At 36.8% G+C, this 15,408-nt stretch overlaps 1 protein-coding gene across 8 annotated transcripts in view; it reads left to right on the forward strand.

Annotated features, from left to right (window-relative positions):
- The window catches only part of GAB1 (GRB2 associated binding protein 1), a 138,096-nt gene that overhangs the window by 107,078 nt on the left and 15,610 nt on the right, over positions 1 to 15,408 (forward strand). For all 8 annotated transcript variants that reach the window (XM_074950924.1, XM_074950927.1, XM_074950922.1 and 5 more), the window contains 2 exons: positions 1,869 to 1,942; positions 2,133 to 2,436. In XM_074950924.1, coding sequence (XP_074807025.1) covers positions 1,869 to 1,942; positions 2,133 to 2,436 — 378 coding nt within the window. The remainder of the gene's footprint in view (positions 1 to 1,868; positions 1,943 to 2,132; positions 2,437 to 15,408) is intronic.

The following is a 15,408-nucleotide window of genomic DNA, read 5'->3' on the forward strand; positions in this document are numbered from 1 at the left end:
ACCAAGCTTGTTACTACTAAAATTTTTCCAATTGAAGATAGTCTTCAAAAGGAAAAAGCGTGTAGCTGTGGAAATAAAAGAACTTAGACTATGGAAACAAAGTAGCAAAGCATAGGGGGTCTTGATTAAGGATATCTCTATTGCAAAGTATCATTAAAATCCTAGAAATCTTTTAAAAAAGAGGGTCAAATAGTGGAGAATTAATTCTGTTTGTTATTATCAAGTTCATTAAAGGAGTTTAACACTTTTTGATCTCAATCATTCAGTATAAGGTTAGTTTCTAATAGCCCCATCTTGCTCCTATTGAGGTAATTAGAAAGAGTCCCATTGACTTCTGTGGGGACTGTTGTAGGCCCTATGAGTCTAGATAAACCCATACCTTTATTTCTGCTGGTATAAAAAATATTTTTACCTCCCTATGATTAAATATATGTAATGCAGTTTGTCTAGAAAAAAATGGAAATATAATAATTAAAATGTTTGTATTTCTGGACTTTAAAGTATACTTATTATTTTTCATATGACATTTAACACATTTTTGGATATTTCTTAACATCCAGCTGCTTCTGCCTAAGGAAAAACTTGCCACTTACAGTTTTTCTGTCTTTTTTCTATTTCAAGCTAAGATTAATTAAATATCAAAAGCAATATACATTTCTGTTTTTAATAACAATGGAAAGGTTGGGAGATGGAGTTGTTACATCTCCAGTCAAATATAGAGAAATCCATTCCATTAATCTTGTAAATGTCTCTGATGTTGCTCTAATGGATGTCTTAGTTTTCTGAGACAACTGAGCATAACAATGTAATGTTAATATAAATTATTAAACCAATTAGTGTAATATTAATTATATGTGAGGGATCTTAAAAGAGAAGTCCTTTGGGGAGAGGAATTGGGTAGGGGAGGGAACATTTTAAGGCAAAATACAAAAAAGGAATTGATGATATAGTTATACGGATATAATTTTAATGTTTTGTTTGATGGAAAGACTTAATTAGTATTTCAAAATTACAACATTTAAAAACAGACCTTGGCTGTGTGTTGTAGGGTCCCTGGGCTGGAACTCGTAGTAGAGGCAAGAACTAGAATTTCTGCCTCATTGGAAATATATTTCATTCTGGTTGGAAATGTGGAATTTCACATGAAATGGAAATTTTCAAAAAATTCCATTTTGGAAAAACCAAAATGGATATTTTTGAAAATTTCCAGGTTAGCTGGTCGACTGGTTTGCCAGTGCACCAGCGAGCCAGTTGGAGAGCTGGCCTGCCAAGTTGCTGGAGGCCCTGGAAGGCTGGGCTGCCAAGGAGACAGGCAGGTGAGCTGGCAGGAAATCAGGTAAGTTTCCTTTGAAAGTTTTGATGGAATTTACGTGTTTCCATGGAATGTTTTAATTCTGTTGAATCAGCAATTTCCAATAGAAAAGCATTCTGTCGAAAAACCTCTGACCCACAATTCTATTTTTAAAGTCACTTTTCCAAGTAGAACTGCATGTGAAACACCGAGATCTCAAAATCTGTTATGATAGATATAGATCAAATATAAATATAGATCAAACAAAATATAGATATTTTGTACCATTTAGAATGGGACCTCCCAGCTTTTCAACAGGATGCATCAGTTGTTTCTGGCCCTGGAAAATGTCAGTATCAGATCTTTAAAGTGTGACTTATACAGTAGATAGAAGCTTTGCTGATAAGTAGTGCAGGCACCCCAAACTTAGATTGGCAAAACCTTTATACCACTCTGCACCATCATATAGCAGATAGTAAACAACTACAGAAACTGTGGAAAACTGGTCTAATGTACATACATGACAGGTACTGAGATGAGAAAATAAATACCTACTTTCACCCCTTTCATTCTCTAGATATTAGTTCTCAAGACTGCTATGATATTCCACGATCATTTCCAAATGACAGAGCTAGCTCACTGGAAGGCTTTGTAAGTATGATTTGATCTGACTTGAGACTATACTGACAAAACATTTGCATGTTCTGAGTTCTGTAGTACAAAACCAGGGTGTAGACTTACACAGTATTTTTAGTAGATGAGATTAAAACATGAATCTGATTTCACAGCTGATAGCATAACTGATTATTTTGTTGTTAAAGGAAATGTATGTTAATTCTAGAAAAACAGAAGCACGTTCACAGTGGGAAGTGTTTCAAGTGAAGAACTGGATGAAAACTATGTCCCAATGAATCCTAACTCTCCACCACGGCAGCATTCCAGCAGCTTTACTGAACCCATCCAAGACACAAACTATGTACCTATGACACCAGGCACATTTGATTTTTCATTATTTGGAATGCAAGTCCCTCCACCCGCTCACATGGGTTTCAGGTCCAGTCCAAAGACCCCTCCCAGAAGGCCAGTACCTGTTGCAGAATGTGAACCACCACCAGTGGATCGGAACCTCAAACCTGACCGAAAAGGTGAGAAAAACATGCTGTGGAAGTTGCTTTTACTCTTTAATATAATGATTTAGTGGTTCAAATTTTCATACCAAAATCAAGATAGTATGAAATGATTGTTTTCCAAGAATTCAGACAAAAAAAAGCAGAACTAAGAATCTTAAGAAAGCATTTGGTCATTTAAAATTACCTGAGTAATAAAACTGAATAGTTCTGTAGGTTTAAAGATAATAGTTGTACATGTTTTTATTAATCAAGAGGTGGCACACCATTTCCTGTTATAAACTACAAAGTACCTGTAAACAGACTAAGAGCTGTGAGTTAGTTCTTATACATAATAGGATATAGATGGTCTGCTCGTTATGAAGGGAGACCACATTAACATTTTGATGAAATATATCTCCATAAGCATAGTAACATGTTACTAGGTAAAAGGGCAATAAATCATTGCATGATTTAATGATAAAATGGTTCTTACATTTCTCTTTTAGTGTTGTTTTAGGCATATGCTGTTTAGGCTGTTGCTGAAAATATTATTGTTACAGTGTCTCAATAATTAATTGTACCATGGGAGAATGAATTGCATGTTTGTGTCATGCTGCTTCTAACAAATCCTATTAAAAGTACCCAGTGGTTATAGAACATTTCTTATTTAAATTTTCTTTTAACTAATGAAAAACATGAATATCTACATTAAATCTAGAAATGTTAAATAATAAATAACGTTAGGCCTTACTGCAGTCAGTAAAAGCAAGGAAATTAGACCCTCCCTGCTCATTCTCAGTTCACAGTTGGGACTGCCCATCATCTTGACTTCAGTGCTTGCGTAGGACAGAATCACATAGGAAGTAGATTAGGTTGTTGGCCAGGAAGTTGCAATACAACCCTTGGGATCCAAATAGAGCTCAGAGGCCACTAAATCACACCAGCCCAGGGCTCTCAAGCTGCATTTGCCTCACACTAAGAGCTGGATGCCAAGATGTGGCCCTAAATGTCAAGTAATGCCTGTGAAGTGCACTGAGTTAGGATTGATTCTGAATTTCCCTGCTTTTATGGAGATTGCTAGATCTTAAATATCTTAACATTTAAAAACATTTCCGTTTTGGTTTTAAGAGCTACTTAATGTGTGGGAGACACTGTAGTGTGTTTGAGGAAGCTACAGCAACTTCAGTGACAAAAGTGCATGAACAAAAACAACTAATCAACCAATAAACCAAAAAACAGAATTTAAGAGAAGTCTGAGAAACGGGCCCAAACACTTACCTTACTTAAAGGTAAATCCCCTGTAGCATTCCTATAAGATGTTAATTTCCATGCAGCATTATGGTGCACTGGATTTACTTTCTTTTAAAGGAAGTTATACTCTTGGGACTAAAATAGTCCCTCTTCAAAAACAAATAAAAAGTCTTTCTCTTCTAGTGTGTAGATGTGAGACATTTGCATAGAGAGATCAAAGCAGCTTATGATTTTCAATCTCACTGTAATGTTTCATCAATATATGGGCCTTGTAGATAAATGGTTATGTCATTTTTTGCATGCTGAATAGATTTTTTTTCAGACTTTGAAATTGGTAATTTTCTTTTCTTTGGAAGAAAATACAAAAAGACATTAGCTCATAAGATCAAATATCAGCAAGGTTGGTTTCTAAATATATATAATTTGAAAATGAGTTTTTTAAATATCTGAAACCAATAATATTTACCAACTTGAAAAATGGCTGAACTGATGTACATGTATTACTTTAGGGGAGAAATGTAATCTGTGCTTAAAAACTCACATGCCCCCAAAATTTTAGTAATTTAAATTTTCAGCTGGTATATTTTGTGGAAGCAGCCGGTGATCTGACTAACACTGATGCTGTCAGGATGATGAAGTAGAAGATCTCTGCATAAAATGGGAAGTGCCAAGTCCTGTAGCTGACTAGCAGTGTTCAGAATACAAAACATAGTCTTCCTCAGAATCTTGACTTCCTGCTCACATCTAACTGTTTTCATGTTGCCCGACAATAGTTACCTTTAACTGTTAAGAAATATTTGACAGTAACACACTGAAAAAAATTGATATTGGAAAATATTTATTAAATAAATACAAAACTGTTTAAAAACATTTTTCCTTGACTTGTTAGTTTGCATACTTTTACCAACATAGCTTGTATTGACCTTCACAAAAGGTCAATCTCTATACTAAAAAGTTTGCCACTTTATTGTTGGCAATACAGTGCAACCACATAGATCTCTGAGAAAGAGATGTTGCTTTTTTGTATCTCTTCTTGAAATGACAGCATTCTAAAAAATGATATCATCAGCCGAATCTGGGAAAGCACTTAAACATGTTAAGAATCTGAGAAGTCCTGTTAACTTCAATGAATGGAGAAAGGAGATCATCAGGTTTACTGATATACTAATAAATGTACTGTTCTACAACACAGCTCATGTTAATTGGCTCTGCCCATTTTCTCCTGGCAAGGATGGCCTTTATACAACAGCTTGAAAACAAATTAGTTTTATTTTTTTAAAGAACTTGAGTTTTCATTTAAAAATTATATAATAGTCAAATACTGCCAACTATTTGTAAAGTAAAACTATATCCATCAGAAGAGTAAAATTTACAACAGTAAATTTTTAGGAGGTGAGGGAAATGGGAGAAAAGGGGAATATGCTTTAAAAACAAACAAACAAAAACCCTGATTTTGTTAACCAAGGATGATAATATGTCTGATTTTATCACTGTGAAATTTTACCTTATTTATTAACCCATAAAATAAATTCAGTCTTATAAACTAGTTCTCTCCCTTCTTGAATATGAACTTATTTAAACATTCCAATTAGGACAAAAAGTCCATGTTCTAAGTCGTCATATCCTTTTATTGTGAATGGTTATAACAAATAGTGATAACTGGGGCATTTATTTTGTCATGTTTAAATGTCAACAGATGAAATTCCCACCCTATAGAATATTTTTGAGTCATTTCAAGTGCCATTAACATAGCACAAAACTACTATAAATTTCCGTGGTCCTTTGTATAACTGAAATGAGCATACATTACAAAGATTTCCCATGCAGCTTTTTCAACCTTCAAGTTATTGTAGTAACTTCTCCTAGCACACTGTTTCTACACTTGTAATTTAAAAGTATTTTGACAGTATTCCATTTTAAGTTACTCCAAGTACCTAGAGGTTAATGGACAGGCCAGGCATTTCAAGAAAGCCCAGCCAGAATTAGGAAAAAGAAAAAAAAAAGTGAGGAATGTGGTACATAAAATGTTTGTTGAGTTTTCATTTTAAGTATGGAGGAATTTCAATGAGTAACCTGTGCTTGTTTAAAGAATTTCTGTTGGAGTGTACTACTATTTCTCTAAAAGAATGTATCACTGGAGAGATCCACAGTGTTGGGTTATAAGGCCTCCAGAAATTTCAGGACACCTTCTCCTACCTAAGGAAGCAGCTGTGAGCCGTAACTGTGTATGGATAGCTACAATTATTTCTATAGGGAGAAACTTTCATAGCATCCGATCATCAGCTCCTTTTTCTCTGGTACTGATGGTAAAGTTTCTTATTTAATGAGAAACATTGTTGCCTTACGTAACTTTTACAATAATATATGTGATCTTGTTCCTGTAGTGATATATTTAGCATGGAGCTCTACATCCATGTAGAGTCAATTGACTTTAGCAGGACCCCCACATGAGCACAGGGAACCATGCTAGTAGATACCATTGCAGGATCAGGCCTAAGGTTGTTTCATCTTTCCATTTTAAACCCCTGTTTCTAATGGGTTTTTAATAACTGTTAAGAATGTACTCTGCTGAGACTTGACATACCTGGTTCTGGCCAAGAATTGTGGTGCTGGATCAGGAGTGTTAAATTTGGGGAAGATTAATTTTTTAAAGGCATTTCCTATTTTAAACTGTACATTCCGATTGCTTGGTATTGGGAGGGGTAAGTAGAGCTTGAGTCTCAGTACATATGCACCCCTCCTGTTCTTTGGTCCACATGGCAATTATTTTAGTTTGACCCAGATTTTTACATAGATGTGCAAATGAAACAACAATATTTTAAACAGCAACTAGTGTTTACTCCACTCAACGAATTTTTACAATGCTAAAAATAATTTGTGGGTAGTTCAGAAACATTTTCCCTCACATTCTGTGTTTAAAATAACATTAAGGTCATGACACACACTAATAAGGTAATGGAACACAGATAACAAAATGCCACATGCTTTTTAGTGTTGAGTTCCTCTGTCTACAGATTCCTTTGATGTTTTTTTTGAGAACCAGAAGGTTTTACAGGATAGTAATGGGCTAAATCCTGGACTCACTGGCGTCAGAGTTTTGCCGTAGAATTCAATGAGACCAAGGTTTGGTGCAGTAATTTGAGATATTTACCCCTGTTCCCTGCCCCTTCCTCCCCACCCCCCAATCTATTTTGTGGAAATTAGGTTTGCAATGTTATATTGCTTCCTCTGGTTCCACCATCTCTGTGGACCTACACGTTAACCAACAGAAACCTGGCCCTGTTAGTAGCTAAAAGAGAGTGGGCCTCTCAGGCATAAACATTGGAACATTTAGACACCTTTTAGACATTTTCTCAATGCTAGTTCTTAGGAAATAGTACAATGTTGTAAAAGAGGGTTTAATATGGTGAAGAAGGGGTGAGTTGTGGGTGGTGGTATCCATTTTGAATCCTTGATCATTAATTCATATTAAATTAATAACCTAAAATTCGCCAGCATATATGCATACTAATATACACATGAACACCCATCCACCCCTTCAGACCGGGGACCTAGCAGTCTGCAGACTTCTTATTTGCAGAAGTGTCCCTGAGGCAAGAAGAAGAAGCTGTGAACTGAGTTAGGCTATGCCTGTCATACTGTTTCCTAGGTTAAATTTATTTGGTCAAAAAGGATTAAATAGTTTGGGGTTATAATGCATCGTATATAACACCACTCCCTCTCCTGGCTCAAAGCTGCTCTCTCAAACGGGGGAGCTTTCAATAAATTCTGGAACCTTTGAAAGCCCTTTTGAAGCATGACTGGAGGTCTCATGACCCAGCAGCCTGGATCAGTTCAAGATACAGCCTTCAGAGAAGTGTAATAACAGGTAAGTGATATACTCTTCGGGACAAAATCCAGAGTGTTTAGCCACCTGTGTTTTTTCTGTACTTATCTGAACTGAATTTGAAAAGTGTTTTTAAATGTTACTTTAAAAGACCAGTCTTTCGCATTGTATTTCTTTTGTAGTCATTGTGCTTTTTGCTGCTCTAGTCTGCCATAGTTGCATGTAGTGGTGATGCTAAATTGGAAGCAATATTGCTAGCAAAATGGGATTTGCCTTTAAGGAATCTTGTTTCCATCAGCACAACTGGGTGGTTTTCCTCTGAATCTAAAGATATTAGATTGGCCTCAAGCTGTACTATGACCTCTTAATTCTTTGAGACTAGCAAGCACTCCTTCCTTGAAGTATGATTTATTAAAGCAAAGGAAAAGCAGAAGGAAATGTACCCAAATGTAAGAGAGAGTGAAGAAAGAAGTTTAGGAATAGAAACAGGAATGACTCCTTGTTGACAACTCTACTTTTTCTCTTGTCCTCTTCAGTGCAGTTGAGTAGACCAAAAAGCATTGTGACAGTGTACTAGAGTTTTAAGTAATATAGTCCACAAAATAGAGAAGATTAATTGATGGTTTAAAAAAAAAACAACTACTACTATTTACATGGTGCCATAGAGGTACATGGCTTTTTAAGCCAATTAGAAGACTGGGGTGGAAACCTGGCAAAGCTCCCATTGACTGAATGATGCCAGGATTTCACCCCAGGTCCAGTATCAGGAGGAGCTTACAGTCATGATAACGAAAACAGTCATCTAAGTGATCTGTAAAAACCTGACATGATTTTACAACATGATTAACAAACAAAAAAAGGGTGTATGTTTAAGAAATCTCAAGACTGACTCAGTTACAGAGCTGTATGCCTAGCTCTCCATCAGCAGACTTCAAAGTGCTTGTCAAAGGGGTATGCACTCCTTTTATTCCTATTTTCCCGATGGGCAAAATCAGGCACGGAAATACTAAAAAAGACTTTTTCAAAGTCATACACTTGAAGCAGTAGGAGAACCACACATAGAATCTAGGTCTCCTGACTCCTAGCTTGACGTGTCCTGTTCTCTGGAACTTGTTGCTTCCCAGGAGGATTCAGTAGTTAACTGTTCCTTGACTTCCTTTTCTGAGAAGTGAATGCCTTCAGGGAAAGAACGCCTGAGGGGAGAAATCATGTTCTTTCCTCTAACAAGGCTCGACGAGAACCTAGAGTTACAAGACCAAAACTAGATGCCAAAGTAGAGTAATTTAATGTCTTCTCTTTATTTTATTACACTTGAGGAAAGTGTGAAAGATAATTTACCTCTTGCAATTTCATGTGACAAGTAGAAATTGGTGACAAAAATATTAAATAAAGGCTGGCACAAATGTATCCTATATTATTATTATTTGTTTTTAAGATGCTAAAAAAATTATATTGAGATTGGCATCTAAATCTGGATTTTACTGAAGCAGAAAATATGTGGGCTACTACGTAGTTCTTCTGAGTATATTTGAAAGGCAAAGTATATCTCTGACACTGAAATTAAGCATTAAACTGCACTGTACAGTAACTTGAAGTAGGATCCTACTTAAAAGCAATATGACTTCTTTTTTTTTTTTCTTTTTTTTGAGTGGGGGTGTCTGCTTATTGACATCTCCTCACTGAACTTTTACTCTATAGAAGCTTCCAGTATTTTTTTTAAATGTGGTTTTAGGTGTATAGTCATCCTTTGACGAAGGGAATTTTATATGAAACCTCTCTCATAGATGATAGTTGTAAGTACTGCAATTGATTCTGACCTTGCCACAGTCTTCCTCACCCATGGTTGTGTGTTGCTTTGTACAGTACATATGTTTTTTAAAACACACACACTCCCTATTCTGTTAGGAAATTCTGGAACCCTGATTAATTATGAAACTTTGTTGCAAATGTCCCAGTGTACAATTTCCTTGTGACATATTTGTATGCGGTTTGAACAATATGTACGTTTTGATATAGCAGGAGCAGCATCATAAAATAAAATGTAAAGTGGCCATGTGGCATTTATGTCTTTCACCATCTAAGCCATTGTATTATTGAACCACTAAAATATAATGTGGAATATCCTTGAAGTGTGGTTTTAGTCTGAAAATGACTTTGTTCAAATACCATTTAAGATCAGATTTCCTCTCTTTACATATAAAAAAAATGATTTTTTGTTTGTTTTTTTACTTCCTACTTCCAAACTCAATCTGAAAGTCAAGCCTAAATTCTTTGTTACCTATACATCACAAATTCAAAATCTATGCATTCAAAATTCACAAAAACTTAAAAAATAATTAATTTAGGGCTCTGTTTGACTTCTGGGTTTTTTGCCTTTCACATTGTCAAGCTTTTTTGAAACCATGATAGCTAGAAATGTACTTACTTTTGAAAATGAAAGCTCACATAACATGACATCAGAGGTTGCGGCTTTAAGAAAAAGACAAATATCACAAGACTTCTAGTAAAATCACCAGAGTGGCAACACTGCAACAGTGAGAATTCCTCATTCAGAACTAACAATTTTGATTATGGTGCAGGAGCTAGAGGAGAATCCAGCTCGCTCTCCAAGAGTTTCATTGGCACTGTAGCATTAAAAAGTTGTAAAAATCATTGTTAGTCAGCTTTGATTTAGTTCTAGATTCACACAGAGAGCAGATAAGCTGAGTAAGAATCTGCCAATTCTTATAGTTTATATAGATTATATAATTTTTATAACTGTTATAGTCATTTTTCAGAGTAGGAATACAGTTTTAAGGGTACATCCATTTAACTTTTTGATTATTTTGTAGAGAAAAGTATTTAATCCTTCTAATTGTTTCTGTCAGTTCTACTTGTTCAGTCAAGGTGGGGATTGTTTTTGTTAGAGATATAAAAAATACTCTCTTTATTTATTTATTGCCTTCTCCCCGATACCCAAAGGAGATGATCACTGTTTCACTAGCATCTCTTGGCCCCAAAAGCAAGCACTTAGAATTGAACCCAGGTTTCCCCTATGGCGGTGCAAAGTCACTACTGTACTACTAGGTTAGCTTCTAAAAAGTAGTTTTAAATGTAATTTATTTGCAGTTTACCTAGCTCATTGCCAAGATCCAGCAATTCTTAATTTTCAGCTTGGTGGTATCAGCTTTTAATTTCTGTTACAAAAAGCTGAAGGTGGAAGATTAAACAGTTCCAAGTTAAGTGATTTTTTTTTTTTAAATTCCAGCTAAATGTAGTCCAGCGGTGAGTGAAGTTCTGCTAAGTGTTAGATGGGTGGAGAAGAAAAAAGTATCAAATAAAGAAGGCTTAGTTTAAAAAAATTAAAAAACAACATAACTTTTCAGGCTGTATTTTACTAAATGTTGTTAAAAACTGTAGTGTGTACCTGAAAAGTCTTGACACCAACAGAAGGAGGAATGAAAGAATGTTGGTAGCATTTTCCCCCCTTGGTATTGTTTCTCTCTCCTCCCAATGTATTTATATAAATAGGTATTTTGATGTCTGTGGTTTTTAAATAAAATGAAGCAGGTTAGCCCTTTCCACATCCCCATTGGAATGTTCTTCCTTATGTAGCTTTAATATGATGCTTGATTTCTCAGGAAAAAGTTCTCTTTTCAAGAAGGTTTGCCATCTCACACATTGATATAAAACCCAAAGAGCTACCTTAAGTTGACATCCCACATGCTTTATTCCCAGTGAAACTCCCGAATCATTGACCAATCACCCCCTTGAAGCACTGTGTACTTGGGACAATATAAAATTATTGTTGTGTGATTGAATGCTTTCAGTTCATCACATTTTTTAGGCTTAATTAAATATGGACATATGTAGTGTGAGTAGCAGAGTAGAGCTGTTCGAATAGTGTTTGAAATACTATTCTTTGATTAATTTCATTGGTATTCACTGAATAGTTGTTGTGGTATTTGGCAAATATTTTATGGATCGGTGAACCCTAGATCAGAGTTACAGTTAAAAGACTAGTTTGGATTCAGATTTTTCCCTTTCTGACTCATTCTTCGTTTCTGGAGTATCTAAAAGTGTCTTTGATGCTGTGAGAAATTTTATTTGGAGAAAGTAAAGACAGTTAAAAGAACTGGAGAGTCTGGAAGTGACTCTATCTCAAAAACAACTATTTTATTCAGAATGATACAAGCATACATAACTAACTGATCTCTAGCATTGTTGGATGTCCTCGGGACAAAGGGTCAGTACAATCCATCTCATACCACCCACCAGACTTGAGAAAAAAATGATTCTATTTCCAGGGCCGGCCCTAGACCAAATGGCATCCCAGGCCAGGAGCATCTTCAGCATCCCCTTCCTGCCACTTGTTAAACTGTCCTGAATGCCATTTTTTTAATTGCATTTATTGCCCATTTCACAACTTTGATGCACGATTTGCATGCATGATTTATCCCTGACATACACGACAATAAATTTGCACACTAGGATCTGTAAATCTGTATTTATTCATGTCATATATAGGAAATAAATTTTTTTTCCTCTAAGCTTACAGAAACTTTATAATTTTAAGAATAACTGAAACTACATCAAGAAATTGAACTGTGCACCAGCATTGGGTGGGCCATTGTTAACTTGTGTTACAGTAGGTGACAGCCTCAGAATGTTAACCCTAGTCTGTTAGTTCAAAAGGTTGCTTTTCTCCCCTTTGCCCTCGCAAACTGAAGCACAGCATCAGAGAAATCCAAAGACTGGCCAATGGCATTTTCATGTGATAAAATAGCAAGTGATATCAGTCTCTCATTGGCCATCGATCCATTGAAGATACGTTTTATTGAGCCTGAGCTTTGAAAAACTGCGCTCATCACTTGCAACTGTGACCAGCAGCATGAGCAGAATCCTCAAAGCTATCCACACATTAGGAAAAGTGTCCTTCAGCTCTGCATCATGAATGAATTGAAGAACTTGGAGTGGAGAGTGCTTCCCATGTGGCAAAATGTGATGGATGTTGTCCAGTTTGGCATAGAGGTCTTTATCATTGACGTCAGAACATTCCCCATGTGTCAGCATCTGGTGAAAGTCTGTACAATTGTTCAAGAGTGTTTTCCTGTCCACTGGCAGCTTCCTAAGGTCATTATAAAAAAAAACAGGTCTTTTCATGGTGCTTCATTTATCCAAACCTTTCTTCAGTGGACAGTTGAGCAGTGTCAACAAGCGAGCAAAAAAACTCCCTCTTGAATTTTTCTTCTGAGCTTCCGATCATCTCATCTCTGCCCTCATAACCAAACTCTCTTCTTCTGAAGAATGCAAGTTTCCTTTAAGACAGGCTCAATTCCTACGTTTTCCGCCATTTCTTTGGCAACAGTGATGGCATCTTCGAATCCGTTGTCTCTGTAGGCCACAATGAAATCAAAGCAGCTTCTCATCAAAGTAGTAGCAGTTGCGATGTCCATCAACTAAATCTGTAGTGCTTTGTTTACAACGTTTACTTGGAACAGGATATTGTGCCAAACCACAACTGAGATCAGAAATTTGAAGTCAATGATCCGGTTTGCCAGGCTTTGCTCCTTGTTGGATTCCAGCTTCGGCTTTATTCAATTGCGCCAGTTCCATCAGGGCATTGTCAGCCTCAATTACTTGCTACCTCAGTTGCCTTATGCTGTCAATGAGGCTCTCCCAGCAAGTGTCACTTAGTGACTTCATGGTCATATTTGTAATGTCTGTGAGGATCTTACACCTGATAGTTGATGCTGAAAACAGGATGTATATCCTTTTCAGTACTCTGAAGAGAGATACTGGATCTAAAGAAAATGACGCTGCATCTGACACAACCAGGTTGAGGGGATGGCAGCCACAAGGAGAAAGCTCTTGATTGAAAGCAAGGATCCTTGCCTGGACACCACCGTTTCTTCCCGTCACATTCATGCTGTTGTCGTAGCCTTGGCTGTGGCAATCCTGAACTTTTATTTTATTCTCATTCAAAATGTTCATAAACAGTTCTGTTAGGCCTTTTCTAGTAGAGTCATCCACAGACCAGAAACAGATGAAGTGTTCCTTTACTTGGATACAGCCATCCTCGTCGTCAACAAATCTTACTGTAAATGACATCTTTTCACTATAACTAATGTTATAGTGCAGTCCATTGTTATGGGTAGTATTTCGCTTTGCCAGGCTTTGTTATCAAGCACTTTCACTGCCATAAGGTCAGTCCATTCATTTTGTTTTGCGGCAGTAATAGTTCATAGCGATCTGATCAGTGTACGTGCTCACGCATGACATTGTCGTATTTCCCAAGGAGCTCTACCAAACCAAGGAAATTACCGTTATGTTCAGTGAACAGCTTATCTGACAAGCCCCGGAAAGCCAAATTATTCTTTACAAGGGAGAGGGTAATTGAGATCAGACACTTGAGCACGTTCCTCCAAAGCTGGGTTTCTACATTAATAATACGCAGTTTTCTGCATCCATGCATTTTTCAGCTTGAGCCTGGACTTGACCTCCATCCATTTGGAGTAGGCTGTAAAATGGCCAGGTGACTTTTCATGTTGCTTCAGAGCATCGGCTAAGTTATGCCAGTAATTGTACGTGGAAAGTGCACTCATGTCAAATATTTTGCAATAAAAACAGAACCCTTCGTCAGTCGATTTTGAGTAAACTAGCCAATGCCAATTCAGTTGCTCACCATTTTTGAGTATTCTTTCGCAGTGTGACTTTGAGAAGTGTTGTTTCTGCTCATTTACTGGAAACATCATATCCTGGATTTTTCCCGGCCCATTCAAAGTTGTACGATCAATATCAGTAGAGTTTAGGAGTGCTAGTCATAAAGCAGGATCTGATGTATCGATTTGTGGTGTGCAGTCTTTCTCCTTGCTGTTTCTGTCATCATGCAAAGCTGATTTTTCTTTATCATTTCACTCCTTTTCATGTGAGCCACATTCTTCTTTATCATCACTCTCCTTTACGCCGCCAGGAAAACTGGACAATTCTCCATCACTTTCCTCACATTTCCATTCTTTATCTTCAGGTAAATCAGCTAATTCCTTAGTAATAGGGCTTCCATCATTTATGCTTCACTTCTCAATTTCTTCTGCACTGAGATCATCGCTACTGTCTATGTTATTCTGTTTCAGCTATTTTCCCATCAAATTTGCCCCTTGCTGCAAACCAGATTGCAGTTGAGCTTTTTGCTTCCTGTACTCTTGAAGGCTTCTTTGGGAGCATCTTTTATTTTCTAGGGGGGAAAACAGACAGTAGTAGGGAGAGCAAAAGTCGATGTTCCACAGTCTTAGAAAGTCATCAAACATTATGTTTTAAGTGTGACAAAAGAAGGGATAGTATTTCTTTTATATTGTTGTGTAGATAGGGGTTCAATAGATGTCAGAGATATTAAATATGTCCTTTATTAGCTGCTACTTACATTCTTCGAGTCTTAAAACACAATATCGCACCTGGACTTCACTTCACTTCACATCGTTCTTATATCTCACTGACTGACAGATGACGCCCCACCCCCATATACCCGCAAGGGCATGTCAGACAACATTCTAGGAGGTTCAAGGAAAATGTAGTTCTCAGAAAGTCTGGCATGTTCCACAAGATTCTACAGAGGTCCAGAACATTCTAGGAGGTTAGTGAAAAATGAATCCATGTACAGAATACCTGAAACATTTTACTTCAAACATTCTATTTCCCCTTTTGTCCCTAATAACAAAAACAGCACTGCGAGCTTGGTGGCCCCCAAGTCCAGCACCCCAGGCGGTCACCTGGGTTGCTTGCCCCTAAATCTGGCCCTGTCTATCTCCATTCTGTCTCCGATGCTATTAGAAAAATGAATACGAATTTTGTGGAACAAAGGGCCAGCACCTTTTACTAATCACATCCACCCTTGGCAGCAGATTGTTGTCGAGGAAACCATGATGGAAAAACAGATCTAGAAGTTGTCAGAGTTC

The sequence above is a fragment of the Natator depressus genome, chromosome 4 (assembly GCF_965152275.1).
Source record: "Natator depressus isolate rNatDep1 chromosome 4, rNatDep2.hap1, whole genome shotgun sequence".
Taxonomy (NCBI): Eukaryota; Metazoa; Chordata; order Testudines; family Cheloniidae; genus Natator; species Natator depressus.